This window comes from Eutrigla gurnardus, assembly GCF_963514095.1.
Source record: "Eutrigla gurnardus genome assembly, chromosome: 2".
Taxonomy (NCBI): Eukaryota; Metazoa; Chordata; class Actinopteri; order Perciformes; family Triglidae; genus Eutrigla; species Eutrigla gurnardus.
The window spans coordinates 18134395-18161373 of record NC_139916.1 but is presented as its reverse complement, the minus strand read 5'-3'; the positions used below and the strand labels follow the sequence as shown (position 1 = coordinate 18161373).

At 41.9% G+C, this 26979-nt stretch overlaps 2 protein-coding genes across 3 annotated transcripts; both read right to left on the bottom strand.

Annotated features, from left to right (window-relative positions):
* Positions 1-2153: 2153 nt before the first annotated feature.
* Positions 2154-5906, bottom strand: faim2b (Fas apoptotic inhibitory molecule 2b). 2 transcript variants are annotated; one of them, XM_084025061.1, is made up of 12 exons: positions 5690-5906; positions 5017-5065; positions 4589-4656; positions 4438-4502; positions 4275-4328; positions 4127-4177; positions 3989-4028; positions 3866-3903; positions 3693-3780; positions 3500-3595; positions 3232-3285; positions 2154-3124 (listed from the first exon to the last, which is right to left on the bottom strand). In XM_084025061.1, the coding sequence occupies exons 1-12, from the start codon at positions 5723-5725 to the stop codon at positions 2975-2977; spliced, it is 789 nt and encodes a 262-aa protein (XP_083881187.1). In that variant the 5' UTR covers positions 5726-5906; the 3' UTR covers positions 2154-2974. The 2 variants fall into 2 exon arrangements, with proteins under 2 accessions (XP_083881187.1, XP_083881188.1); XM_084025062.1 differs by having other exon boundaries at positions 2155-3124; positions 5017-5062.
* A 3714-nt stretch (positions 5907-9620) lies between these two features.
* LOC311032638 (nuclear receptor subfamily 1 group D member 1-like) lies at positions 9621-19143 on the bottom strand. The gene is made up of 8 exons (XM_084039562.1): positions 18560-19143; positions 13763-14068; positions 13569-13657; positions 13310-13454; positions 11577-12118; positions 11299-11484; positions 10987-11197; positions 9621-10894 (listed from the first exon to the last, which is right to left on the bottom strand). The coding sequence occupies exons 1-8, from the start codon at positions 18576-18578 to the stop codon at positions 10698-10700; spliced, it is 1695 nt and encodes a 564-aa protein (XP_083895688.1). The 5' UTR covers positions 18579-19143; the 3' UTR covers positions 9621-10697.
* Between the last annotated feature and the right edge of the window lie 7836 nt (positions 19144-26979).

Genomic DNA, 26979 nt, shown 5'->3' with positions numbered 1-26979 from the left:
TGCACTATTTTGAACCTTCGCCAAAGGCATTAAAGCTGCCTTATACCTTCAGCGTTTCTTCACCGATCTGCTCCAAAATATTCATACTTGATAAGAGTTCAGTCCTGAACGCGTCTGCACTGCAATTTTGACTCACAGTAAGAGCGCCACCAAATGGCGACATGAAATGTGACTGATTTTATGCCTATTTTCTGAGTAACAGCCCCCCTTCTAGGTTGGGCGTACACACACGAAATATTTTTTCATAGATAGCCCATCTGGAGATGTACAAAAAAGCCTCTTGGACTTACCGCCTAAAGTCAGCAAAAAGTGGGCAAAAAATGATTTTAACCACCTGTGTAATTCACTCAAGTTCCTCATTCAATCCTCACTAGAGGACACAGAAGGGAGACACACAGGAACACATCAACCACTAGGGGGAGTCAGAGATCTATCAGTGAGACATGGAGAAGCTGTGACTGACATGCAGTTCCAGTCTGCTTTACACCAGATCAACAGTCATGACACTTTTAATTCCTTTTTTTTAATTCCTGTCATTTCAGCCTGTAGAGAGGACACAGGGGAAGGAGGAGAGATGGCAAACTTCACATGCACCTCACACAGCTGTCAGTTGAACCTTCGCCACAAACATCAAAACTATTATAACTTCAATGTTTCTTCTCTGATCTGCTATATTGCTATATACTGCTATCTGTTATATTGACTCACAGTCAGAGCGCCACCTACTGGCAACAGGAAATGTCATTGATTTTCTGACTTTTTCCAAGTAACAGCCACACCTGGTTATTTTTTGACTAATTCCTCTCATTTCAGCCTGCAAGGAGCACACAGGGGGAGGAGGAGGGGTCACACTAGGGGAAGTAGGAGAGATGGCAAGAAGTCATGGACATGTGTGTGAGCTCTGTGACTGAAATGTAGTTTCACTTTGGATCACACCAGATCAACAGTCATGAAACTTTCCACACCTGCTAAGGATATTATTAATTGTCTGATCTGCTTCACACTTAGCTCGCACCTCAGACAGCAGTCAGGGAGATAGATGGCTTTGAATGTCAATCGTTTGTGTAAACTTGCGCCACAAGAGGCAGCCGCAGCACAGGTAGGCGGCCGCAACACTGCCGTGTGACCGCAGGCACTCCACGACCGCACGTGAGAGATGGATGCCTTTGAATGTCAATCGCTTGTGTCTCCACTTGCGCCACAAGAGGCTGCCCAGCAGGGACGAGACTGCCATGTAACCGCAGGCACTCCACGGCCGCATATGAGCGAGGGCCCGTCACGACACTGCTTGCAGTTTTAATTTGAATTTGATTTGTTTGACCAGTGTGCATAGTTCAACTTTTTAATGTTAATGTAAAATCCTAAATGAAGCATACAGGTGCTTATATTATTATAAGTGCTGCCATCTAATTGTATGTTTCATGTGTCACGTGTGTTTGAACCAGACATCTGATATATGTGTTATTTTGTTGGCAAATTGCATGAATTCTGTATAGGCTTTTTTTTATTGGTGGTTTTCTCTGTGTGGCCTCTTTGTTATTAAACTGTGGTCGGTGAAAACCTCACACCCTCATCATGAGACTATGCAGAAATGAAATGGACATGATAAGGTTGGGTTTGAGGGTTTCTGTGCGTGTTTGGCCTTCGCCATTCTGTGGTTATTTGTGAAAGCAGATCAAATATGTTTCCTTTAGTAGTAGTTTGTTTAGTTTTATAAATCCAGATTAGCTGAGACCATGGGTGTGTTTTCTGAAAGATTTGGTTACTAGTACTTGATGATTTTTAAAAAGATGAATTTAACAATTTTATATACTAATACTGACATCACATTGCTGTGTTATTTAGTCTGGACTGCAGTCCGTGATGGAATGAGGTGTTCACATTTTCTTTAAACTTGCACTGCTGAGTGAAAGCGGAAATCTAATTTCCAGCTAAGTTATATGTTATAACAGTGATGGATACATCTCTAGTGTGATTCATCAGTGCCTAATTAATTAGATTTCTATGTGATGATGACAGATGTGTGTGGAGGGCGAACATGGAAGGTGGGCGAGATGGTCAGTAGTCCCGCCCACTGTCACACACTCACATTCGATTGGAGGAGGAAATGGTTGAAGTATAGTGTCAGAGCATGTTGTATTGGATTTTAATGATCATAAGCCACCATTAAGCATCATACACATTTAAGACACGGCACTTTTTATGTGTCACTTTTATTTTTAATTGACACAGCTCATTGTTCATAAAATATAAACAGCCACGTGTTTTATTCACTATACAGTTTGAACATTTCTGATCATCATCTAGTTTACATTAAATGCTTTTCTATCAAATCCCAAAGGCCACATTAAAGTTACAAAATAAATTGTAACTGATGCCTAATAAATAATAATAAATATGTATGATGACAAACACACATTTTCCCTTTGTGGTTGGTGTTTTTAAAGTCTTAACATAGTTAAAATCCTCAAGATTAGCTCAACATCTTACACACACACACGCACGCACACATACATACATGAACATTTAACTTGTCATCTATAAAAATTGTACAGTGAAAGCAAGTATAAAACACTATCTACTGTACATCGCTTGTGAAACGGTCAGTTATTAAAACAAACTCAACCTAAAAGTGCAGATTTCTGATCACTGTGCTGTTTTTTGTCTATCATGAGCCTAATGACTGTTAAAGCACACACACTGCAGAATGCAATATAAAATCACAGGAATGGCCACAGTACATTGAATGACCACAGTGAGGTATCAGGAAGGTTAGGCTGTATGTTACGGTAAAGGGACCAAAGCAGCAGTATTATATGGCAAGATTACATTTGGAAAAATATATGAAAATAGTAATTCATGAAAAACAATACAGCCCTGATGTCATCTTGTTCACGAGGGTAATACATCCAAGTTGTTGAGTTGATTTGAAAGACAGATATGCAGTATGTAGGAGAGGGTGGAGGAGAAATGTTTAATCTCGGCCTCCTCCCACGATTTGTAGCAGGAAGCTGAACAGGTAGATAATGTCCAGGTAGAGACTGAGGGTGGCAAAAACATATTCCTCTGGACTTATAGTGTAGCGCTTGTTCCCTAACAGCAACTGGGTGTCAAATGCTAGGAACTGTGGCAGAAAGAGAGACAGATGGGGTGGATAAACAGAGAGTACATTAATAATACATAAATAAAACAAACTTCATCTTGAAATATTGAGGTTGATCTGATTCTCACCAGAGTAAAGAGGACGGCTCCTAACACTGCATAGATGGCATGTAACCAGGGAACCTGTGTTGCGAGATTGAAAAAAAGCATTACAAAACACCGCTAAGCAGGATGCTAATTTAAGAAATACAGCGCCGTGCTTTGCAAGATTATCTGTGAGGCTAATCTCTTCTCGTTAACGCACACCCAAATACAGTATTGACCTGCGACTGGTGTTTAAGTCATCATCTATTACAGCTATTTTAGTCTTCTTCTAGTAAGGTGTACGGGAACTTACGTATCCAAAAGGGACGACAATGGAGAAGGTGATGGAACAGAGAAGCATGACCATGCACAGAGAAAACAGGACACCCTGGCAGGATGTGACATCAACCTGAAGCAGGTGTGAGAAAGCAAAAAAATGATATTGGATTTATTAAGCTCAGTTTGTTTTTTGAAAGCAGTTTGAAGTTAAAGCAGTTTCTTCTCACCTTGCTCTGGAAGCTGAAGATGGTGACAGAAAGACACACCAGGGCTGTGATTCCCAGACACAGAACCACGGATTTGGTGTTGTAAAAGCTGGAGAAAGAGAAGCAATATTTTACTGTGGGAAGGCCCTATCACACCCACATAAACACACGCCTCCGTCAAGATATTTAGTTACCTCGACAGAAAGCCCATCATGAAGGCCATGCTCAAAGTCTGAGGAGGGAAGTCATATTTCCAGTTATGTTGAGTGTGTAAGTAAGAGCATAATTGTTATTTTGTTTTCACGAGGAATACTCACAAAGAGAACTAATAAAACGATATTCCAAGGAAACTGCCTCCTGTTAAGGTAAACAAAAAAAGTAATTCACAACAGCATTAATGCATATTAAAGTGTATATATATTTGTGTTGTTAGTTTTATTGCAATGAAACATTACCTCAGCTCTCCGCAACAGGACAGTGCGATGTAGGTGGCAAAGAACAGGAGACTGTCAAAAAAAGCAAAGATGGTGATACAAAGCTCAGTAAATTCAATAATAGAGAAGGATGACACTATAATGTGAGTTACGATGTGTTGGCACTTACTAAGACGCCATGTACAAGCTCGGATGAGTCTGGATGAAAAACCTCACAGGGGCGCTGTAGAGACAACAAATAAATTGATTAAATTCATGTTTTCATCAAAGTGGGGAAAACACAAACTACTACCCACTCCTACTACCGTATTAATTACTGAAATAGTAGTTACCAAAATGAGAAGAGGGCAACAATTGCCACTGTCACCAACAGTTGAACCATAAGGATGGCATAAACCTGGAGAGGGATTCACAGTGTCAGAGTGTAGGGATGTAAGAATCACTGTGATACAGGTGTCACCTGTGTCATATGAAACATTGTACCTTCCTGATGAAGGTCCGCCTGATGGTCTTGTCATCGAACGCGAACTGGGCCTCCATCTCACCATAGCCTGTAAGAGGCAGAGGAGACGTGTGAGGCTGCATCTTCATTCAAACTATAGCTTGATCATCCACCGTTTTTAAAAATAACACAACACTATTATTCAAATGAATGTTACTATGCAGGAGGCAGGGTTTTTGATTATAAGTACTTCTCAACATATATGTCACACTGCTAAACTTAAACAAAATGCAATATTATTATGATTTATAATTGAGATGTTTAATTAAACAACAAATGTAATCGTAATAAAAGAAGATTACTTTGATTAAAACAAACCTATTATGTTTGTAATAAGTCTGGGTAGATTTTAAAGACATAATAGCGATTGTACATTTGGGAATATGTCCACAAACAGATGAGTTTTTACCTGCAGTCGCCTCCTGATAAGTGGGCGGCTCATTGTCATCACATACCTGCTGGGGTAGAATTACCATTTGTAAGGTAATTTCAATTTCAATCAGATACATAAAAAGCATAACTGTACATTCCCTATTCAGTTTTTTTAATGTGTGTACTCTCACACTCACACAAACCAGCACAGTACACATTTTTTATCCTAAGTCGACTATGACACATTTGATTTTACTGCTAAAGCTGCCTGCAGACAATTGTCCATAACGGATTTGTTTCCAAAACAGCCTCCATGTTTGATTAGTTCAAAGGATTAGAATGGATGTGATGGACCTCCATCTTTTCGTAGCCACGTAAATATCACTAGAGCTGCAGTACAGAGCCCAAATGAACCAATGTTCATTAAATATGCTCTTTCACACACATAAAGTAATTATTTGATTGATGTTTTCTTGTTTTTTTTTAGCCAGGCTGTGATGTTGCCATTAAATGAAGAAATGGATCAGAAACAGATGAGCCCTATCTCTACAACCCTGAAACAAACCATGAATGTATAATGTGTGCCTGTCTATGAGCTCATCTTTGGCCACATTTATAAAGAATTTAAGTATCTATTGTAGCTCCAATAACAAACTTTAAAAAAAAAAAAGTAGTGGTGCAACTGTAAGGCCAGAAAGTTAAAAACATACCTTCCCCTTCTTCATGATTTTTCCCTCTTTGCCCATTTGAGTTGCTGATGACGAGGAAGACTAATCGCAGGACAGATATATTTCTTAAAATCCAAAATATTAAAAACTCTCTCGGTGCCTCTTCTCTTGTTTAATGGGGTTTGCGTGGTCCAAAACACTGCGTGTTGCGAGCAAAACAGGTTTGTAGAATAGTTGTTGCTCTGGGTTTGTCTACAGTGTGCGGATTACACCGAAGCTTTATAGGCCCCTGTGTGGTTAATCTCTCTCTAACCCTGATCCCATGCCACCCCTATCCTCGGCCTAATGAGGTCGCTCTAGAAATATCCAGGTAGTCCCAAAACATTGACATGAAGCCAGACTGTACCACTGCTGTTGCTAAACAGGGGTGGCATTTATCTCTCCCATTGCTGGCACAAAACTTCTCAACAATGTTCCAGGACAGTTAATCATCCTGTAAGACTCAAAGGACTTACATATCTAAATTATATATATATACACACACACACACACACACACACACACACACACACACACACACACACACACACACACACACACACTATAGTATTAGTGTTTTGCTACACTTTTGGTGGAAACTGAGGGTAACAGGGTATATCTGATAGCATTTACATATTGTGTAAACATATGTTAGCATATGGGTCATTTCATCAAATTTCTGAAAATCTTCCCACCTGACCATCTCAGAATGTCCTGAAAAAATTCAAGTACAAAGACACACTTGTTAATAGGACAAATCCAAAATATTAGGTCTCTACTGTCAACAGTTTTCTTATGAAACATCATTGAATGAAGGGTAGTTTAGACGGTTTTTGGCATCATGCTCTGAAAAGCCATTTTAAACAGCAATATCTGGAAAACTATCTCACCTGTGGCCTTCAAAATTTCTACAGTGTATACTAAACGCCTCCAGACATGGAATATCAGGGGTGTAGCTCAATGATAACCTAGTATGTTACGTACTTAAAATGTGGCTTGTTGAAATAAAGTAGTACATTTGAAGAGTGGCTGAGCTCCCATTTTGGCAGACAAAAGACTTTTATCATTTCTGCCTCTATCTCTGGTGTTAGCTTAAACATTCTACAAAATATGGTCTCCCTCAGATGATAAGTTTACCAGATATTAAGGCTCAAAAATGGAAGTAAACACATCTTTGCCCAACTTCAGAGTCATATTCCAAAAAACTGACAACAAGAATGACCCATATGTCATGATAGCAGATCATGTAGACAGCGTTATGGTGTATGACTTGCTAGATTACTTTTTGTTCTCTTTATTTATTTTCAGAAACACAACAGTGATCTCATGAACTTACTGTTATAACATGTTTTTGTGTAAGACACTGCTTTTGTAACAGGCACATCGGACTAATGAGATTAAAGTTAAGAACATTATGACCAAACACACAGACTTTACACCAGTGATGACGAGATTTACTATCAGGCACTCATCTTTGACCTAATATTGATTTCCGGTTGTCTGCTTAGCCAAGAAGACAAACAGAAACAGCAGCAGGATATAGGGCTCCAAATAAATATTGTTACCACATAAGAAACCACTGAACACATTTCATTGACAGCCAATGAAAATGAAAAGTCTGCTGCGCGTCTTCGACATGTTTTATTCATGATGGTACAATGTGTTGTCGACATCTGATAATGGTGCCATATTTTAATGTTTAGCAGGAAATATGATCTTTCCATCAATTCACTGTAGAATCATGTGATCGCTCGCGTGCGTCACTGAGTGAATGCGCACCTCTGTGTCTGTCCACAGCCTTGCATTCTGCAAACAGAATAATGTTTTCGGTGACTGCATGCTCAAGGACCTTACACGTTCTCATAACACCATTTTATTTTCTGTTTCTTAGTGCTGTTGACTAGCTGCTGACTAGTGATAGCGCTAGTGATAGCACAGCTAAGTGCATCTCTGACCCCCAGCCGCTTGCTTGTGTGCGGCCACAGACACAGTGGGGGAAATAGTTTGCTCGCCTTAAGTGTTATGTATGGTGTGTTCGGCTTACAGCTAATGGAATTGCCAGTACACACACTGCTGAGTCCATCGCCGCCACTCAGCTGCTTCTATGTGGGCAGAGAGCTTGGTGCATTTTCTATTTGGCAAGATTGTATGACGTGTCCTACACAACAGGTTTGAGCCGACTGCCTACATACTTCCCTTGAATTTGTATTTGAATTAAGTGTGTTTTTGTGACCCCTTACAGCCCATTAGTGGCTAGGTGGGGGCGTTGTGTATTCATTCAATTCATTCAGTCAAATAAAACAGCAGTGGTTGTCAGTGGTCTATTGAGTGCACCTTAAGTTCATTAATTTATTCCATTAGTCAGTCATAAAGAGGGACATACAAAACAATGAACAACATAAATACATTCTAAATGGTTAAATCATTTGAAAAAAGACAACAACATTAAAGCCTAATTCAAATGGGGATGTAATAAATTACTTGTATTCCATTGAAATGCATAATGCATAAGCTTAGTACATTTCCTCCAATCCTCATTACATAAAACCTGAATATCTACAATTCCATAATGACTAGGCAAACTCTATCTGCTCGTGTGATATAACCCAATACTCCAGATCAGATACTAAAACAACCATGTGGAGGATTTTTTATTTTTTTGCAACTGAGAATGAACTTTGAACCTCAGGTATGCAGGTCCAGGTCTTAGTCCTTTGAGATGCACTTTGATAGACAACAGATATGCTGACTCTCTGTCATCATCATGTTTGTTGTGATAATAGGTGTATTATTGATTTTGAGAGAGTTAACTTTTGGTGTACGTAACGGGTCCCTGTGTCTACTAATCACAAAATAGCTTTATGTGCTCTTGTTGTTATTATCAGTCTGTCCAGTAGGTGGCATCTGGAGACCTCAACAAGATTCATAGAAAGGACTGGAACACTGGTTGTATCACAGACTTTTTTTTTTTTTTTTTTCCCTGTAGAAGACTTTCAGTCTTTTTTTCATTCTGGTGCAGCATTGAGAATAAAAGTCCGGCTGTGTGCTCAGCTTTGGGCTCATTTTTCATTTCTTGGCACAGAGGAAGAGTTGTGTTGTTTTGTTACATGGTTCTATTGCTTAGAGACAGTTTTACTGCTAGAGTCACCCAATGTGGTGGTGATTTAGCATTTTATCTCGTTGCTGAATCAATAAAGAAATATACTGGTGGATATGTGTCTTGTGATACTCATATGATTAGTCACATGTTCTCCTGCATGTGTTCATCTCGGGATGAATCCCTACTGTTGGCTGTACACAAAACACATATGTGTCTATTAGAAGTAATTTAAGGTATCTACATTTAAATGACAAACAGGGACAGGCTGTATCTGTCCACGTCAGTCCGACTCATAGCTAACTATGACTCAGCTCAATATGGAGAATTTTGAAGGCTGGAGTTGCTCTCTCCCAAACATTTATACTAATATGTGTTTCCAAGGACTATAGTGATAGCAGTGGTGGTATCTTCTCAATGTGCTTAATTGGACATATGAGCATTTTCATACTCGCATCTCAAATTCACTAAAATTGTCTCGTCTTTGCCATAATTGCATAGATCACTGAATATAATCCATCTCAGTTGCTTGTCTCCCACCCTGGCTACTTGTTGTCTTTGCTCTGCAAAAAGTCAATGTGTTCATAGCAGAGAACATCACCTTGTATTTATTGAGGTGTGGAATTCTTCAAAATGACTTTTACCTGTTCACACACTCTCAAGAAACAAGTGTTTCTTGTTTGTAATAAAGCCCATAATGGCTTTCAGACCTGGAGCATGATTGGCTGATTGCGTCTGTTGCTAGGTTACGGCTCCACGGTATGCCTTTGTAATAATACTGATGGTGGCATCACAGTAAGGAGGAAAATGAAAAAAGATGAGCACAAGGAGAAATGGTATATGTAACATTATTTAATAATGGTACTCTATGGTGCAACCATAAACATTTACAAAATATTCACAAGGTGATGCAGTCAGTTGACAATACACTTATTTCATTTATATATCTTCAAATAAAAAGTTTATACTCAGTCAGGTTGAAATGCTGCTTTCTCTTTTGCAGTCTCAAGAGCAATCTATTGTGTGTGATATACATACAGTAATTCAATACTAACTTCATTTACATATCCGAGATTCTGCAAACTAACGAGGACCAAGAATGTTATGTACAAAATTTACAAGAAAACACCTTAACATAGATCCCATCCGACACGGTCTAAAATGACCAATAATATCTCCCTGATTACCGCATACAAATACAATGCAATTTACTCTCATTTCTTAAAAATGTTATACATTTCTCAATCACAAATGGGTGATTTTCATAAAGATTTCCCACACGGTGACAGGTTGTGAAAATAGCTTATGTCATTCTAACAGGGCTCGCACAAGCCGGCCTCCCAACTGTGTATTAGTCATTTCTATTGCTATGTTATATATTGATTTAAGAGGCATTTTTAACGTATGGAAAGTGCCCTTTAAACATGTAGTATGAATGTACAGTAAGAAATCATCGTTGGTGAATGTTTGTACATGTTCCTTTTTCTCTGGGCCAAAATCTGTGCTTCCCTCGTTTTTAGCTACATGAGCTGGGATTGTTGGACAACGTCTCGCGAGTAACTCTCTTTCTTCTTTTTGGTCTTCAGCACGAACTCCCAGAAGGGACAGCTGATGACGTGGTGGATGGACGTTGACTCGAAGAACCCGAGGGAGAGCATAGTCTATGTCTTGATGTTTTTTAGCAATCCCAGAACTGGAGTAGGAATCACTTCAGGAGCCTCGACCGCCTGCTGTGCCCACAGCCATCACTGATATTTTTAAGTTCGCTCTCTCATAGCATTCGATTTGGCACGGCTCCCACAACAACTGCCCATAATGCAGAGGCCAGTGTTCTGTATGTGGCAGGCCAGGTTTGCATGGGGAGCAGGGAGGCCCCCCAAAGCAGATACCTCAGGAAGCTTCAGCTCTTTGAACTCAAGGATCTATGCGGAAGGCTAAAAGCTTGTCAGAGTGGTGGTTGTTCAGGGTGCGCAGGTCTGGCAGACGTAGCAGCAATTTTGGGAAGAGGGTGCTATCTTCTGGGCGGCGACTGGTGATGAGAGAACGCAGAGCTTTTATTAGATTCTCCTGCAGTTGCTCCACTGCTTCCACCTCCACGATACCAGAGCGATCTGGAGAATGAGGGCAGAAATCAAGGTTAGACACTAGGAAATATGTGCATACAGTTTATGCTTTGTGAACATGGATCAGTATAACTGCTTACCAGCAGACACTAGCACGACAGCCATGAAAAGAGCCATCTCGTCTGGCTCCAGACCCAAGGATCCTAGCTTCTCGCTGAATTCAAACATTGCATCCAGTAAGGAGCCCATGCCAAGAGCCCGAAGTGATGCCAGTGAGTATGTCTGGCCGTTGAGGAAGGTCACCGTCCTCTCCTTGGGGTCAAACAGTGAGCAGAATCTCACCATCAGAACCTGTGGACAGAACCAGAACCAGTCAGCATCAGAAATTCAAAGGAAAGGAGGCAAAGAAAATCTACAGTCCCACCAAGACAGTGATATTGAGTTGGCTGTACCTGGAAAGTGCCGGATTTAAGCAGCATGACTTGATCATGCTGGCTGAGAGACTGGAAGCCTGGGATACTCTTTGCAAACTCCACTACTTCTTTAACAGCAGGCGTGAAGCACTGGGAGAACGACTCCCACACCTCCTGACTGGAGCGACTGGCTGGAGCCACAGGACAAGAATTGAGTGGACATGCCTGCAGGACAGAGACGAGAGGAAAGGAAGTGTTATAGACTTTTTCGGGAGATATTCACATACTCATTACATGGGGGGAAAAAGAAATCTCACCAGCACTTTGGCTCCTCCGTTAAGCTTCCAGGGGCAGGGACTTTGGTTCTGGGAATCATTGGCTGGGTAACTGTTCTGATTGTGTGAGTAGGATTGAGATGAGTGACGGCCAGTGACGGGGCACTGATTCTGATTGGAGGAGAAGGTGTACTTGGCGTTGTCGACCATGTGGGAGTTTTCGTTGTTCGTGGAGGAGACGGGGCAGGAGATGTGGTAGCTCGCCTGCTCCCCGTGGTGGGTCTGGGTTGCCGAGTGCGACAGGGAAGGTTGCTGCGCCGAACCGTTGTGGTAAGAGGAACCCACAGTGTTGCTGTTGCCGGCAGCCATCTTGAGTGGTTTCTCGTCTCTGTGCATTACGTTGCTGTGGTAAGACTGCGATATTGGTCCTTCGTTCGTCTGGTTCTGTGGACTGCAGGGGGCATCGGAAGAAGGCGACACGTCCATTTCCATGGAAGCGGATTCGTTTAGACTGTTCATGTAGCTCTGCATCTCATCCAATAGTCTCTGCTTCTCCCGTTTGGGGATACGCCCAAAACGCACAGCTGAGGAGAATAGAGAAGCATTTCCTGACATTAGAGCACTGTTATCATTACCACCTCCTTACCGCCGGCATTTTAATTAATAGGCTGAGCACTACACTCAGACAACACAAATGATTTAACAACTACTATCTCTGACTATTCTCTTTCACAGCCGTTTCACCACAAAATAGACTTTTAAGCCTTCATCTCATCTCATCCCACTGCCTCAACCTCCTCTCCAGCCTTTACAAGCCTCCCTTCCCCCCATTTTCAATTCTGCACCTCCACTGACATCCCTATTTATAGTACGCTGTATGCTACACCACCTCCCCCAGTCTCTCTCGCTTTCTGTCTTTCATTTGAGCACTCGCTCTCCCTTTTTCTGTGGAAGTAGGTCACTAGGTCAACAACACTAAACATGATACCATTAGTAAAATGACATAGAGTGAGAAGTAGAGAGGTCAAAAAGACGAGAGGCAGGTAGAAGAGGTGAAAAGGCAGAGGGTTGAAGGTGGGGAAAAAAAATGTGATGATCAAAAATTACTCATTCTAGCAGTGATGTCAAGTCAAAGATGTGAAACAAAACTGGCTTTGAAGATCTGTAACATTATCATAGAGCTTATAATATTTTTTTTCTTATCACATTACTTTGAGTGCGGTTTTGAAACATGAAAAATACAACTATAAATAATCAAGTTACACTGCTGTGTGTTGATGCAGGTGATTTTTCAATCCCGCATTTGGGCTTTTTTAGGTCAGCTAAAAATGTTTGCTCCAGAAAAAAACATGATTTATTATCACCTAGTTTAGCCATATCCCGGGAGATCGGAGTCCTGCTGTGAAATGATGCAGTGCAGCAGATTAACTGTAGCGACGTTATTTTAATTCCAAATGAAGCGCTGCAGGTTTTCATGATTAACAGGACAGAATAACATTTCAATCTCAAATGATTGTTTGTTAATTGGTGAAAAAAATAGGTAAGACTGTACATCTTGGTGGTGAGGTAATCAACTACTCTGTGCCCCAATTTCCCAAGATAAACTATTTGTCACAGTTTGTCCGTGACTGATGATTACTGGGACTCTGGAGCTCCTCTTGCCATAAATCAGACGGCAGGGCAAAGAGAGAGGATGGCAGAAGGAACAAAAGACCAAAGGAGGGGAATGCAGAAAGCAAAGAGACAAAAAAACAAGGACATTAACTGTCTCTTACCATCTCTGGACATGCCCACAGAGAGACACTTCTTAAAGCGGCAGTGCTGGCACCGGTTTCTGTTCATGCGCATGATGAGGCAGTTTTCATTCTTCACACACATCTTGTAGTGGATATTCTGCTGAATGCTGCGTCTGAAGAAACCCTGGAGAACGCACAAGAAGAAGAAAGGCTTTGATGAGTCTTTTGTGACAACATGTCTATCCGCGTCTACCTGAATACAAAGACGTGACATAATACTATCTTTGTTCAGTCTCACCTTGCAGCCTTCACAGGCGTGCACGCCATAATGGAACCCGGAAGCGATGTCCCCACACACCTTACACAGAAGCACCATGCCTCCGGTCTCTGAAAGAAGCAAGGAGCCATCATCAGAGACGGAAATACATCAATAAAGTGCTGACAGGTAAACATGGAGGAGGACCGGATGGAGGGAAGTGAGTGGGTACTTACTAGTGAAGGTGCCAGTGAATCCACAGGGTCTTTTGGCCACTGTTGGATGGCTGTATGTTGCCGACGTCGTTATTTGGCCAACGGGTGCATTGTTGACTTCAGGAAACTGGAAGACCAATTTTGGGGATGGAGTCCCTCTCCTTCGTTCCCCTCTCTGCTTCTGGGGCGCAATCTCCTGAAAGGAGACACCCTCTGGGGATGAAGGCTGCGAGTGGGAGGAGGGTGACTGGGTCTGGTATCCACTTGAGGGGCTGCCAGGACTCGGGCTGGCACTGCCGGATGAGCCAGCATACAAGATAACACCACCTGGGGGAACAGAGAGGGGCAAAAAAACTCAGTTCGCTGATCTTCATCTCGGCTGTGTTCACATGCACAATGTGAGAGTGTTGAACAATGCTCTACTTTGATCCAGTGAGCTTACTTGGCCGACTTTCACAAACAAAAACAAAACCCTGATCATATTGGGAAAACAGAAATTTGATCTGATGAATAATTTAGATAAAATGGCAGCACTAGAGCCACAACATCCCTGACCTGGATATCTGGTTTATTATCTGGTCGATGATCAGAATAATAAAAAAAAAAAAGGTCTTTGTCATGCCAACGGGTGTGTTACTCTAACTGATTGGTCTTATGTGAATGAATGCTAAACACGCAATGACCAAGTAAGATAAATACCCTTATCTGTTGGTTGAACCTTTACCCACACAGGGGTTATTTAACCATAAAAACATGATTGCTAAACGTTATGGTCTGATAAGAGATGTTTCCACATAAGTTACACTTCTCAGATACAGTATTCTACACTGTAACATAAAAATATATCACAATATATCACAATGAATCATAATGTGACTCACTATACGTTCACAATGAATGCCACAGGCCTTTGTTTAGCGATGTCACATCCAGTCGGAAATGCGCTATACCCCTCAACACTACACCCATCCGCCCCCCTCTGTTTTGCAGACGTTCTTCCCTGCAAGATGAAATCCTGCCCCTCACGTGCAGGCTCAGCCTGCCAGCTCCCTGCCTGCTCGCTTTCAGCATTGAGTCTTTCCTCCTCTCCCTCCTCCTGCCCCCTCCCTTCTTCTCTATCCTCCTCCCCTTCTCCCTCATCATCCTCCCTCCCTCCCTCCCCACACTGGCTGCGGGCACGCAGACCCATCTATCCGCCAGCCACCTGACCGGGAGCTCACATGGACTCTTGACACAGTTCCCGCCCGGCTCACAAGGCTCTTTGCGCAGTCCCGTGTAGACAACAGCAGCAGTACAATAACAAGTGCTAGGGCAGATCACGTTTGGAATAGAGGGGGCTTTAATGCTGCGACTACAGACGTAGAGGGAAGCTCAGCTACCTTAAGTCAGAGGCACCAGTCACGTTGTTGCTGGCCATTATTTCTACACATTAAATTGATTTGCTTGAGGGTTTATTTCATAGTAGTTTAATGATGTTCATTTTATATATTTCTGCTCATTTCAAGATGTTCTTCAGAGTTTTTAATTCACAATTAGATAACTGTGTCAAGAGTCGAAATACTTTGGCACAAAAGTCTACTAACCCAGAAAGTCTACTAACCCAAACCTTTCCCATGTTCCACATTCATTCTGATCATGACGTGCGTCCGCCCCACTTTGTAAACCAGATGCCTGCTCTTTTCTTTCTACCGGCTTACTGCAGTCATTTATAGATTCCTAGTCTAAGTGAAGTGGCAGCTAAATGTCAAATAGTAACTAAACACTTGGATTTTCTACACTGTCATTCTGCTCACGTTTCCTCACAAGGACCTTGAGTCATCTGAGAGAAAAAAAAAAGGCTCCCTGATCTCTGGTGATTTCTCTCCTTGAGAAAAAACACGTGCCGCATTTCTGTTTATCTCTAAGTGCCTCCTTAATTACGCCGCTCACACGTGTCTAGCCTGAATCCAAGGTACTCTGGGCCTTGGGTCTTGTGCGTTGGTGGGAGCTCTAATATCAGACTGTGATGCACAGTTTCCTGTGCGTTTGTGTCAGAGATATAAAGATTCACGGACATGTGCATCATCTGCCGAGGACAGGGTCCACATAGAAACTATAACACGAGCTCCACACCCACTTTCTACGTTCAAAATCAGGTCTCCGCCCCTCCCTGGTCAAAAACATTGCATATTTGGTCTTGTCGTAACCATTTCCTGGAATCTGGTTTGACTGGGTGCCAGTACGAGCTCTGGGAATATCAACCCTGCTGTACTCAGGCACAGGTTACAACATGTGACCCGTGGATACACAGAGCCGGATGAAGTACTGAATCAACAAAACATTCCGCCGCCCCTCCCTTCTGCCAGACCTCCATGAACCAACACACTCATGTCTCTCCCCCCCCCAGCCACACATGCATGGCCAGTCAAATGTATAGGTAGCGTGCACATATCGTGTCTGGAGGGGAGACGCCCCCTCTTAACTTCCAACTCTATCATGTGAACATTTGCAAGCGAGCATGGGCCGTAAGCCCCACTGCACGTGAAACAGCTGGCCTCATGTCGTGTCTATTTATGAAGCACTTTCAAGCCGGATGGCAAAGAATGGAGGGAAACATTTGCTTCATATCACATGAATTCCAATGGTCTTTTATTGCTATATAAAGAAATCCACTGAATGTTGTCCCGGTTCAACATTCAATGGAGTTTGGGAGTACTGTGCTGTAGTCAAGGACTTCTGCAAAAGGTTAAAGAGTATGTCTACTCTTTAACCTTTTGCAGAAGAAGAAGCAGATTATACCCAACCCGTAGACAGAAATTCTGTCTGAAAAATAATAATGCAACTAATATTCTCGATAGTAATCACAGTTTAATCTTAAAGCAGTGAGGCTGAAGGGTGAGAGGGGTGACAATTCACTGATGATCTACCTTGCAATTTGATAGGACTATGTTATGGTTAGCAGTCTATCCTTATCACAGAGTAAATGATAAGACACTAATCGCATTGTACCAATACGTGATGTGTGAATACCTCCATTGCTCATTTCCTGTATGTTGGCATTACAAAAATGTTGTAGTAGCAATCTAATTACCAATTAGGTAATTAATACATTCTTTCACAGACCGAACAAATACCTTCATCTTTAATATGATTCATTACAATGACTTATAAACATTTCGATCCTGTTGCAGTGACCAGGAAGATCCAAATAGAGTGATAAACCTCTCTGACCCAGTGACCAAGCTACCAGCACATGAAGAGGAATCCCCGTGCAAGCTGAGCGCGAGCAGAGTGCGCGCGGTGGAGAGGAACGACCGAAAGGGGAGGGGCGGTTGGGAATCAAGCGCGGCACGTGGATTTCGGGGACGTATACACGTGATGACTGCTCGAGGCGGGGTAACTGCGTATTAAAAAAAAAAAAAAACAGGCGCATGTTTCCCAGGGTGCACCGGGCGAATAACGGATGAAAAGGCATGATTGTCATTCAGGCATAATGCTGCTCAACGTTACGTTATATCATACATATATAAATATAGTGCTGTGACATACATTTTCATTTAGAATCAGAGAGTGCTGTGGAAGAAATGAACATAGACGTTAATCACGAAAAATAGTTTAAAACGGATATGAATCACTTGTTTTCATCATCCGGTAAATCTAGACCATGATTCTGGGTCAACTGGTCGTTGACTGCACTGTTGTACAAGTTGTGGCATTACTGCTCCTTTATACGTTTCACTCACAAACGTCTCAGCTCCAGTCAAAGACAAACAGCCAAGTTAAATGAATGACACACAGCAACAAGGCAGTCATTCACTCCGTACAACTTCCCGTTAATGCGCAACTGAAGTGCCTTCTACAGAGTAATTGATTCGCGTCGCATGACAATCAATAACGGGGGGGGGGGGGGGGGGGGGGGGGGGGGTCGCGCTTCACGTGAGTTTGTTTACATGCGGGGAATCGGAAGTCCGCCGCATAGATTGACGAGGGAGGACTTCCCTCCAAACCCTCAACCGTCTGCAGCCCGGAGGCGCTTGGCAACGTGCCATATGTTACTGAGTTACAGGTCAAACCCTGCCCTATGCACCTACCTCATGTATTCACCCATCTCATGTATTCAACCACCTCATGTATTCACCCATCTCATGTATTCAACCATCTCATGTATTCAACCATCTCATGTATTCACCAATCTCATATATTCAACCGCCTCATGTATTCACCCACCTCATATATTCAACCGCCTCATGTATTCACCCATCTCCTATATTCACCCATCTCATATATTCAACCACCTCATGTATTCACCCATCTCATATATTCAACCACCTCCTATATTCAACCATCTCATATATTCACCCATCTCATGTATTCACCCATCTCATATATTCACCCATCTCCTATATTCAACCACCTCATGTATTCAACCACCTCATATATTCACTATGATTCCGGAGCGTGGCTGTAATAGTGAGTTTCACCCCCGCAAATAAACCTGTACATTGTGGTTAAAACGCAGCAGCTCCAACACGGCTTCATTGAGAGATTGCATAGGCGCATAAAAGTATCCTATTAGGTGCGTGAGACACAGTGTTGTAAAATGACATTCAGTGGAACAGAATAAAACAGCAAAGAATTCGTCGCATTCCTGCGCTTCAATTAGCAGTTGTATGGAGACATGACTGAATAATATTTCATTCAAAAAAGTGCGATGGCACCTGCTCCCATTATGCACCATTGCCTGTTCGTGTTTAATCATTGCTTTTGAATGGCACTTCAATAATGTTTCAAAAATGATTCAGGCAAAAACACACACATAAGATCGTAATGATTACTTACCACCAGGACTATGCTCCATGTTTCTCAGCGGGTCGATGTAGTTCAGTTGTTCCGGGCGGTTCGGTTGCGGGCGACTATGTGCTGGACAGGTTGCCGTTGCTACCAAGGAGTTTCGTTGATAAAGGTGAAAGAGTCGAGAACTGCCAGGACATAAAGAGTGTATCCAAAAGCTCAGCCCAGCAGCAGTGTGCGCAGGGCTTTGAGATTGTTGGAGAAAAAATAAAGTCGGTCAGCAAAGTCAAATAACTATGCGAAAGGAAACTAGAGCAAATCTCTAGTTGCTCCAGATAATGTCCGGATGCGGAGAAACAGCGCGTGACAGCTCGGCTCTGCGTCTGCGACACCTATGATGCCAGGCTGTGGGGAGATATCACTGTAAATGGGCTGCTCTAAATTGCAGAGGTCCCGGCGCGTGCGTCTGCTTGACGTGTACAGTCACCATCAAAACATGACCCGAGTGGAAGTAGTTTAAACACTCCCCGCTCATCAATACGCAACACGAGTACGAAAATAACCAGCACGTTTTCAGGTGCCTGAGAAATGTGACCAGTTTTTTTCTGTTCTCGTTTTATGTCCCATCAACTCACTCTCTCTCTCTCTCTCTTTATCTTCCTATCTCTCTCTCTCTCTCCCTCCCCTCCCCGTGTCACGCTCTCTGAAAACATTTCACCCGATTTCACCCCTCCCTTCTTTTGCTCGCGCCCCCACTTTTTTTTTTTTTTTTTTTTTTTTTTTTACTCGTTCTCACTTTTTCATTGGCCGAGAGCCCCCGCGTGGACAGGCACATTGGGCTGGTTCGACTCTGGAATGCTGGTTAAAGCTCGACAGCATGTGCGCATGGCATGTGAGCTCACGCTGCCCTACTGACACACATTTTATGCTAATGACAGCTCGGGCTCGGCGATAAGACGACGAGGAAACGAGGCAGAGAGGAGGGGGAAGCGAGAGGTCTCACTCCTGCTTTATCTCCTGACTCTTTTAGCAGTTTTTTTTTTCAGCACGGGCTTTGATGCCACTTTATAAGCCATTTTTGGGGTGATTAAGACCTATAATCTATCTTTGTGATGAAGGTGGTTTGTGTAAGCACTTCAAAGATGACACGTTTATTTATTTTCAAGATATGAATTGGTCTAGCCTACCTTTTAGATTTGATCTTTTTAGTAGATTTTTGAGCTAAACAAACATTTTATTGAACATAATAGGCTTTACTGAGAGTGAACTTTATACATAAATCTAGTAAGATTGGTTAAAACAAAAACGAAAAATATTACATTTTTGTCCATCTCTTCATAATTTAAGATAGGAACAGACATGTTATACAACCAAACTTTATGACAGATTTAGCATTTCAGCTCAAGGAATATCGAGTAAATTATCCCATGCATTGATCATATGTGGGCCTAAGTGCCTTATCAGTAATGGAGTTTTCTGTTTATTCAGATTAAATAGTATAATTTTGACAAACTGCTCTTTTTAAGTAAATAAATAAATATAATCAAACATATGTTTACGTATGAACAAATAACAATAAATACAATATCATTATCTGATACTTAAAACAAGTAATATTGCATATACAATGTAATTCTACATAAAAAGACAAAATGGATCAAATAAATAAAATAATTATTGATTGGAAAAGGTAGCTAATTTTCTTTTCCATTTGAGTAGCACACAGTGCTGGACATAATACTAAGTTTCAACAAATAAAAAGTCTTCCAAATAACACCTTTCTAAAGCAGAGTAAGAAAAGAAATCGTCACACTGCAATGTGAGGTCAATGTGTCAATACCTGTCCACGTGCCTCCCTAATGCAGTCTTTGCTCGCGAGTAGCCCTCGCTGCAAATACAGACGATCTTTGCACGGAAGAGCTGGCACGTGGGAAAGGGCGGTGCTCACCGTGACTCCCACCACGCTCCTGCCGCCCCTCCTCCTCTCCATCACGTTTCCTTTCTCTCCGCAGATTGTGTGTTTGCCCGGAGCCAAACTATCGCCAGAGATTGGCTGTGACAGAGTGAATGTGGGTCAGAAGCTGCTTAGGCAAACACGAGCGTTGTTATATAGCCCAAATATGCTCCATAACAGCGTTGCCCTTCCAAAAAAGCACAAAAAAGCGCCTGTTGCTCGCAGGCACTTAGAGAATTACATTGAGGTCAAATAGCCCATCCCTGTATGTATTTTATTCACAACCTCCTTCTTATTATTGATAAGTGAGCCAAATGTGATACTTCAGCCTTCCACTTGTAGGGAATTAGGCTACGGGGTCACAGCGTGTTTCATATTGAAGTCAGCACCTGCTCTGGATTTCAATGTAATCTGCTCGTAGCTGTCTGCTTCAATCACCGGGATCTAAGGATAGAACATTTTCATGGCCGTTCAACAATGTTTTTTCGAACATTACCATGAAACCGTCCTCCAGATTTCGGCTCGGTATGCTACACCTTGGTATAATCCCAAATAGCCTATTTCCTATCCAGTGAAGAAGAAATATGAGTCGATTTAAATGTGTAATATGAGACAGTGTGTTGTCATTTCCTCAACTAAAGTACTGTTATTAACAACACAAGTGCACATGACGTATTTTGACAGTCCATATCTTTTGAGCAGCGTAAGGTTAAGGACAGCAAGGTCACTGCGTTCCTACTCGGCACGTTAAGCTTCCGTCACACATTGAAAGGGAATCTATCAAGGCTTCATGAAAGTACAAAGTGTGGTGACCATCCATCCGTCCATTATCGATCACCGCTTATCCCTTTAAGGGCCAGGGGAGGGGGGATGAAACCGGAGAACCCGGAGAGAACCCATGCGGGGTAACACGGGGAGCACATGTTAACTCCACAGGAACCCGGGCCCCTCTTGCTGTGGGGAACAGTGCTAACCATGACATCACTGTGCAGCCAATGACCAACCCCATTTCCACTTGATGATTCACTACTAGGCTACAGACTACTCAACAGCAAATGAAGTAGCCTAGTTAAAAACTCCACCTTGATCCACTTTAACACTAGAGTACTGCTTACATATTGGTGTATGATAATAATGATAAAATAATAATAGCCTAATTATAATACTAATTACATTTAAAGTGGAATAACTGGATGAACAATACATGTCTAATTATTATTAAGTTATTATTATAAAATGAATAGATGGAATAGAATCTGTCTAATTTTAGCTGCAACCCCCCTGGGATGCCTAGAGGACCTGGACCCCATTTTACTGAAGTAAAGAGATCCTCAGCAAAAGTGTTCTTCCTGAAACAGACGCCAGCAGAAGATGAAATAAGTGATTGGACAGCGCCCCTCTGTGGTTTAAATAAGTTGTGCAACTTCGCTTCTGGTAGCACGGACAGATATGTCTCCTGTTGTTGTCGTAACATACATAAAGTATCATGTCATCTGGACATGAAGAGTTATTTGGGGAATGTAGTCAGTACTTTAGACTTTGTCCAGTGTTGCATTGTAGTAGACTACATAATGAAAATGTGTCAGGGAGATAAAGCCGTGGGATCATGAAAAATAGTAACAATTAAGTCAAAATAAATCTTTTTTTTTCTTGCAAATTTGCATGTTTAGCAAAAACATAGTTAATCTATTTCTTTCTTATTTTAGCAACAATAATGCCAGGAGAAAAAAGCACATTCGCCCCTTCTCATTCCCCACATCGTTTATTATCCACAAGGTGGCAGTGCGTGTATAGGTAAAGGTATGGGAGGACTTGGCTTTATTTTTAGTGGGCTGTGTTGGCTATTTCATCATGTTCTCCAAGTCCTCATAAGGTTTAAATTAAAATGTATCTGGGCTTTAAAACCTTTGCTCTCACAAGACCGCAGCATAGGTGTTGATCTATATGTTTACATCAATAAAGATGTGGGGAGGACTAAATTAGACGTAAAATAATTTAGCATTGGTACTCTAATTAGAGTTGTAAGGCCATAAGAATATGAGCGCCTGAGCCTCAGTAACCGTTTGGAGTATATATACACACTGTATATCAGGGTTGTCAAAACATACTGCGACTTGTTGAATTTACAAACAACACGTGGGACGATCATCCATCACCTCATGGCCCCCTCCACGATGCACACAATTTTGACAGTTACATTTATAGTACAGTGACAGTTTCTAAAAGTGTCATATTTTTAGTGGGGGTGGAGAGACTTAAATATAATTTAGAAGAATATAATGGGATAGGAACAGCACAATAAACTGGGACACACAATTAGTTTTGAATTATGATTTACGGCCTCGTCTTACTTTCCCTTTCCAGCTGAAATGCAGTGACCACTGGACTAGAATGGCATTTATTTCCCCCTTCAGGAGAGGAAAGTTTCAACACGACAACAACAACATGAAGGAGAGTAAATATGAAAGCAGATGTCCCAAGACAAAAACAAGAGGACAACAATTAGGCTATAATAACTGATTAAAAAAACAAGTTCTCTCAGCATCAGGCTTTTCTCTGTCTGATGGGCCGACGTCAGCCTGTAGGCAGACACACAGCTGGTAATATATTTTTATATATGGAAAATAAAGTAATTTGAAAGCAGGCTGGTAGTGAGCGGCAGCAGACTCGGTGTGTAGCGCAGGAAAAACCCATACCATGGGTGAGGTTGGCAATGGAAAATGAGCCGTTAAATACCAGTCAGTTTATGAGTGTCAATGGGGCTGTGTGGGAGAGCTGTGCCTTTGTAGTAAAGGACTATAATAATGATGTGCCAAGTATGTTAGTCCAGGTGGAGGGAGCGTAGGCTGATATTTAGGGTCCCTGAACCTTACAGGGTGCCTTTTTCTTCCTTCACTTCTTTGTGTCTCTCTTTCTCCTCACCAGTAATTGTTTAAGCAGTAAGTGTCATGTTAAGGAAGTAATGGAAACGGGCACATTTACTGTAGGTGTCCATCACCACAAAGAAAAACCAGCATGTCACCTTCTAACACACCCAGAAAGGTTTCTGGTCCACACATGTACAGTCAACTTTGATTTACAGCTTGTCCAGCTTGGAGGGGACGTGTTTATTTCAACAGAGATGAAGGACACTTGAGTTGCATTGACTGTTTCTATTAGTAACATAATCAACAACAATAAGGTTAGGATTAAAATGCTCTAAAATGTCCATACAGAAATGTGAAATTAGCTTTATGCAATTCATTTGTGATTGCAATTAAACAAAATCCCCAATCAATAGATGAAATGATGATTTCTGTTGTTATTCAATCTCTGCATCATTACCAGACAATATAACAACATTTTGAGTATATATTCTTAGCATTGAACCACACTTTGATCATCTACTAACAGGTAATAACACATTTTCATACAGAAACCACGTTAATCTCTTGATAAACAAACAAACAAAAGATTCACTTTTCATATGATAGTAGTAACAGCCTGTCTGATGTCTGATACGTGCCCTTGTTTAACATCCAGAGGGCGTGTACATTTCCTGACAGGCAGACAGATATCGCAGTAGGCAGCCAAGTTCTGCTGAGATCTGTTGACAGGCGGCCTCTTGTGAAGAGGTGCCAGGTTGTCCTGATGGGGTGAACTCCATCCCGACACGGCTATGTATTTACTTCTGTTTAGCACTTAAAGATTTTTGTAAAGCTATAAACTAAATCAAATGCCTATTCTGATGAAAAAAACATGTATGCTACTGTTTATATTGACATGCCAAATTATTAAAAATCTGTATTTCATAGTTCCAGACATTTGGCTCTAATGAAATGAACGTTAATGGCCTCTAATCAGACTCCCCTCCTTGCCTCTCCCCATAACATCTATCGTTTTGACTTTTTTGATGTGTTCCATTACAATCACAGCACAATGTCCCCTCCTTTCTGTGGACTGGAAAGAAAGCTATCAGCACATTGCATCTAATGAATCTGGCCATAGCGATGTGCTTTCCTACGCTGTGACAAGAATGTGCAGCAGAAGCATTAAGTTGTTGTTTTTACTGATTTAGCAGCTGGCAAATTACCTAGCTAATGTTAGCTTCCACCATGTTTTCCTGTTACACCTGTTACAGAAAATGAGTGGCAGCTGGGTGTTGTTCGTGCCTCACTTGTAGTCTACCATACAGTAAATTCATTAAATGAATTGCCCCATGCCATATTGCTATTTCCCAAGCTACTGTAGCCGTGATGTTTGTCAACACTGCGTTGAGGCTTTCATCATTCGGAATTGGATGTGGTTTCGTCTCTCAGCACCTTGCCCACTTTTTTGCATTTTTAAAAAAATGATGCAGTGGGTGGACTTGGACTTGGCCTTCGGGGCGAAGTTTAAGTACAGCGAGGATGGAGACAGGAAAAGGATTTGGTTAGTGATGAGTTGCTTGTCTTCATGTAATCTTTGGTGTATTTTTCATTTTCATAGAAGAAAGTCAGGCATAAACCTGTTTGTTCTTGGTAGCAGACTTGTGTTGTAGTGAGACGTCACTGCTGGAAAGAAATTTGCTTCAGTTTAAAGGAATGGTTCGACATTTTCTGAAATACACAATATCTTGCAGAGAATGATTTATACCACTCTCATGTCATCACTATGTAGCTGGAGCCAAGAGTCAGCAGACGGTTAGCTTAGCCTAAACCGCTAGCGTGGCTCTGTCCAAATGTAACAAAATCCACCTACCAGCACCTCTAAATCTCACTAATTGACATGTTATATTTAGTTTATTTAATGTGTACAAAAGCTGCTGTTTTATGGAGGGTTATGTGCCAGACTATTTCTAGGTCGACCGGTTTCTTACCCAGTTGCCAGGCAACTCAAATTAAGTTACTGGTCCAGGCTGAGAAAAAGTCTTGACACATAACCTTCTGGCAAATGATCAGTTTTATGCTTTTGTATATGAAGATTTTTTTAAGCTAAGCTAACATGCTGCTTCTCATCTAACTCTCAAACGCTAATAAGCTTATTTCCCAATATGTCAAACTATTCCCTTGGAATGGGTAATTATTCTGTCAGCCATTTAAGAGCAACGTCTACTGATAATCCATAAGATTTGGTCCTGCATGAGTTGATGAGGAGCGTGTCTTAGTGGGGTGGCCCCTGAACCGAGAGAGGCCTTGTGTCTGAAGGCCGGAGAGGAAGGAGAGGGAGATGATGCAGGAGCCGCCGTGACACTTCTCTTGATCTTCTCTTCCTCCTCCAATTACCCATCTTGATTTCGCTCCATCCAATCATTTCATTTTCGCAGCGCTGTGCCCTCCAATCACCGTCTGTCCCCCAGGCAGTAACACTTATACATATCTGCTGTAATTAGACAATCATTTCCACATGTGGATCAAACTTCTACAACCACTCAACCCCCACCTCACCCTCCCATCCGCCCACTGTCTCCTTTTTCCTCCCTCTGTTTTTCTTATTTCCCCGTCTCACACTCTACTACTACCCTCCGTGTGCCCCTTTTCACTTTTTTTTCTCTCCCCCCTCTTTCTCCTCTCGTTCTGATTGAATTACCATAAGTGCAGGTCTTGGCCAAATATGCCAGCTTGTTCTGATTAAAATTGTCCTTGTTATACCAGAGACTTTCCAAATGTCTGTGAGCAGTTTGTGTTTGTAGGTGGAGAGATGCACACATGCAGTTTGTGTTGAAAAGAAATATGCAGCCAGACAACAATATATGGCGGAAGATAAAGAGTGGAAGCCCAAGAACAAGATGGGGACAGAGTGGAAGGAGATGGAGAGGCAGCACGGTAAAGCGGGAGGGATCAGAATCAGACCGTAATGGTAGTTGACAGAGTTGGGTTCACAACAGGTTCATGGTGACATCATGGTTGAATTTGGGGGAACATTTATATAGGAAAAACTATTTGCTGTTCATTGGATGCACATGTACATCCCCCCCCCCCCCCCCCTTTCCTGTCTTTCTTCTCTCTTTCTCCACTTAGCCACAAACACTTAATCCATGCAAACAACACCAGATATGCAAATTTGATTTGGCACTTTGAAATACATTTTTTCTGGGCCGGTTCCTTTGTTTACGCATATGCTTTGCCCAAAGTTTGCTTCTGTGTGAATGAAAGAGCCCCACTCATTTCTCAGGCTGTGTGTTATTTTATTACCCCCAAACTGACAACTGCTACCCAGAGTGTCACTCCTTTCCCTTTCCTCTCCCTCCTTTCTTCTACCCCACTCCTCTTTTTCTTTCCTCCTTTGCTCCCACTTTTTTTTTTTTTTTTGCCTGCAAGTCTAGCCAGCCCACACCACTGGTACAGTATGTTCTTTGTGTGCATGCTTAGCAGTTTGAGAGACAGAAAGGACATAAAGAAGCTTTGGGAACCGAAACGTGTTTATGGTGTATGCGTGGGCGTGATTATATTTGTCTCAGCTCTTTTTCTTGCTTGGAGGAAATTAACAGCAGGGAGTTGTGGTGTATTAAAGGTTCTTTTGTGTCTTGTGTGCATGTGCTTTTTTTTTATGTTGG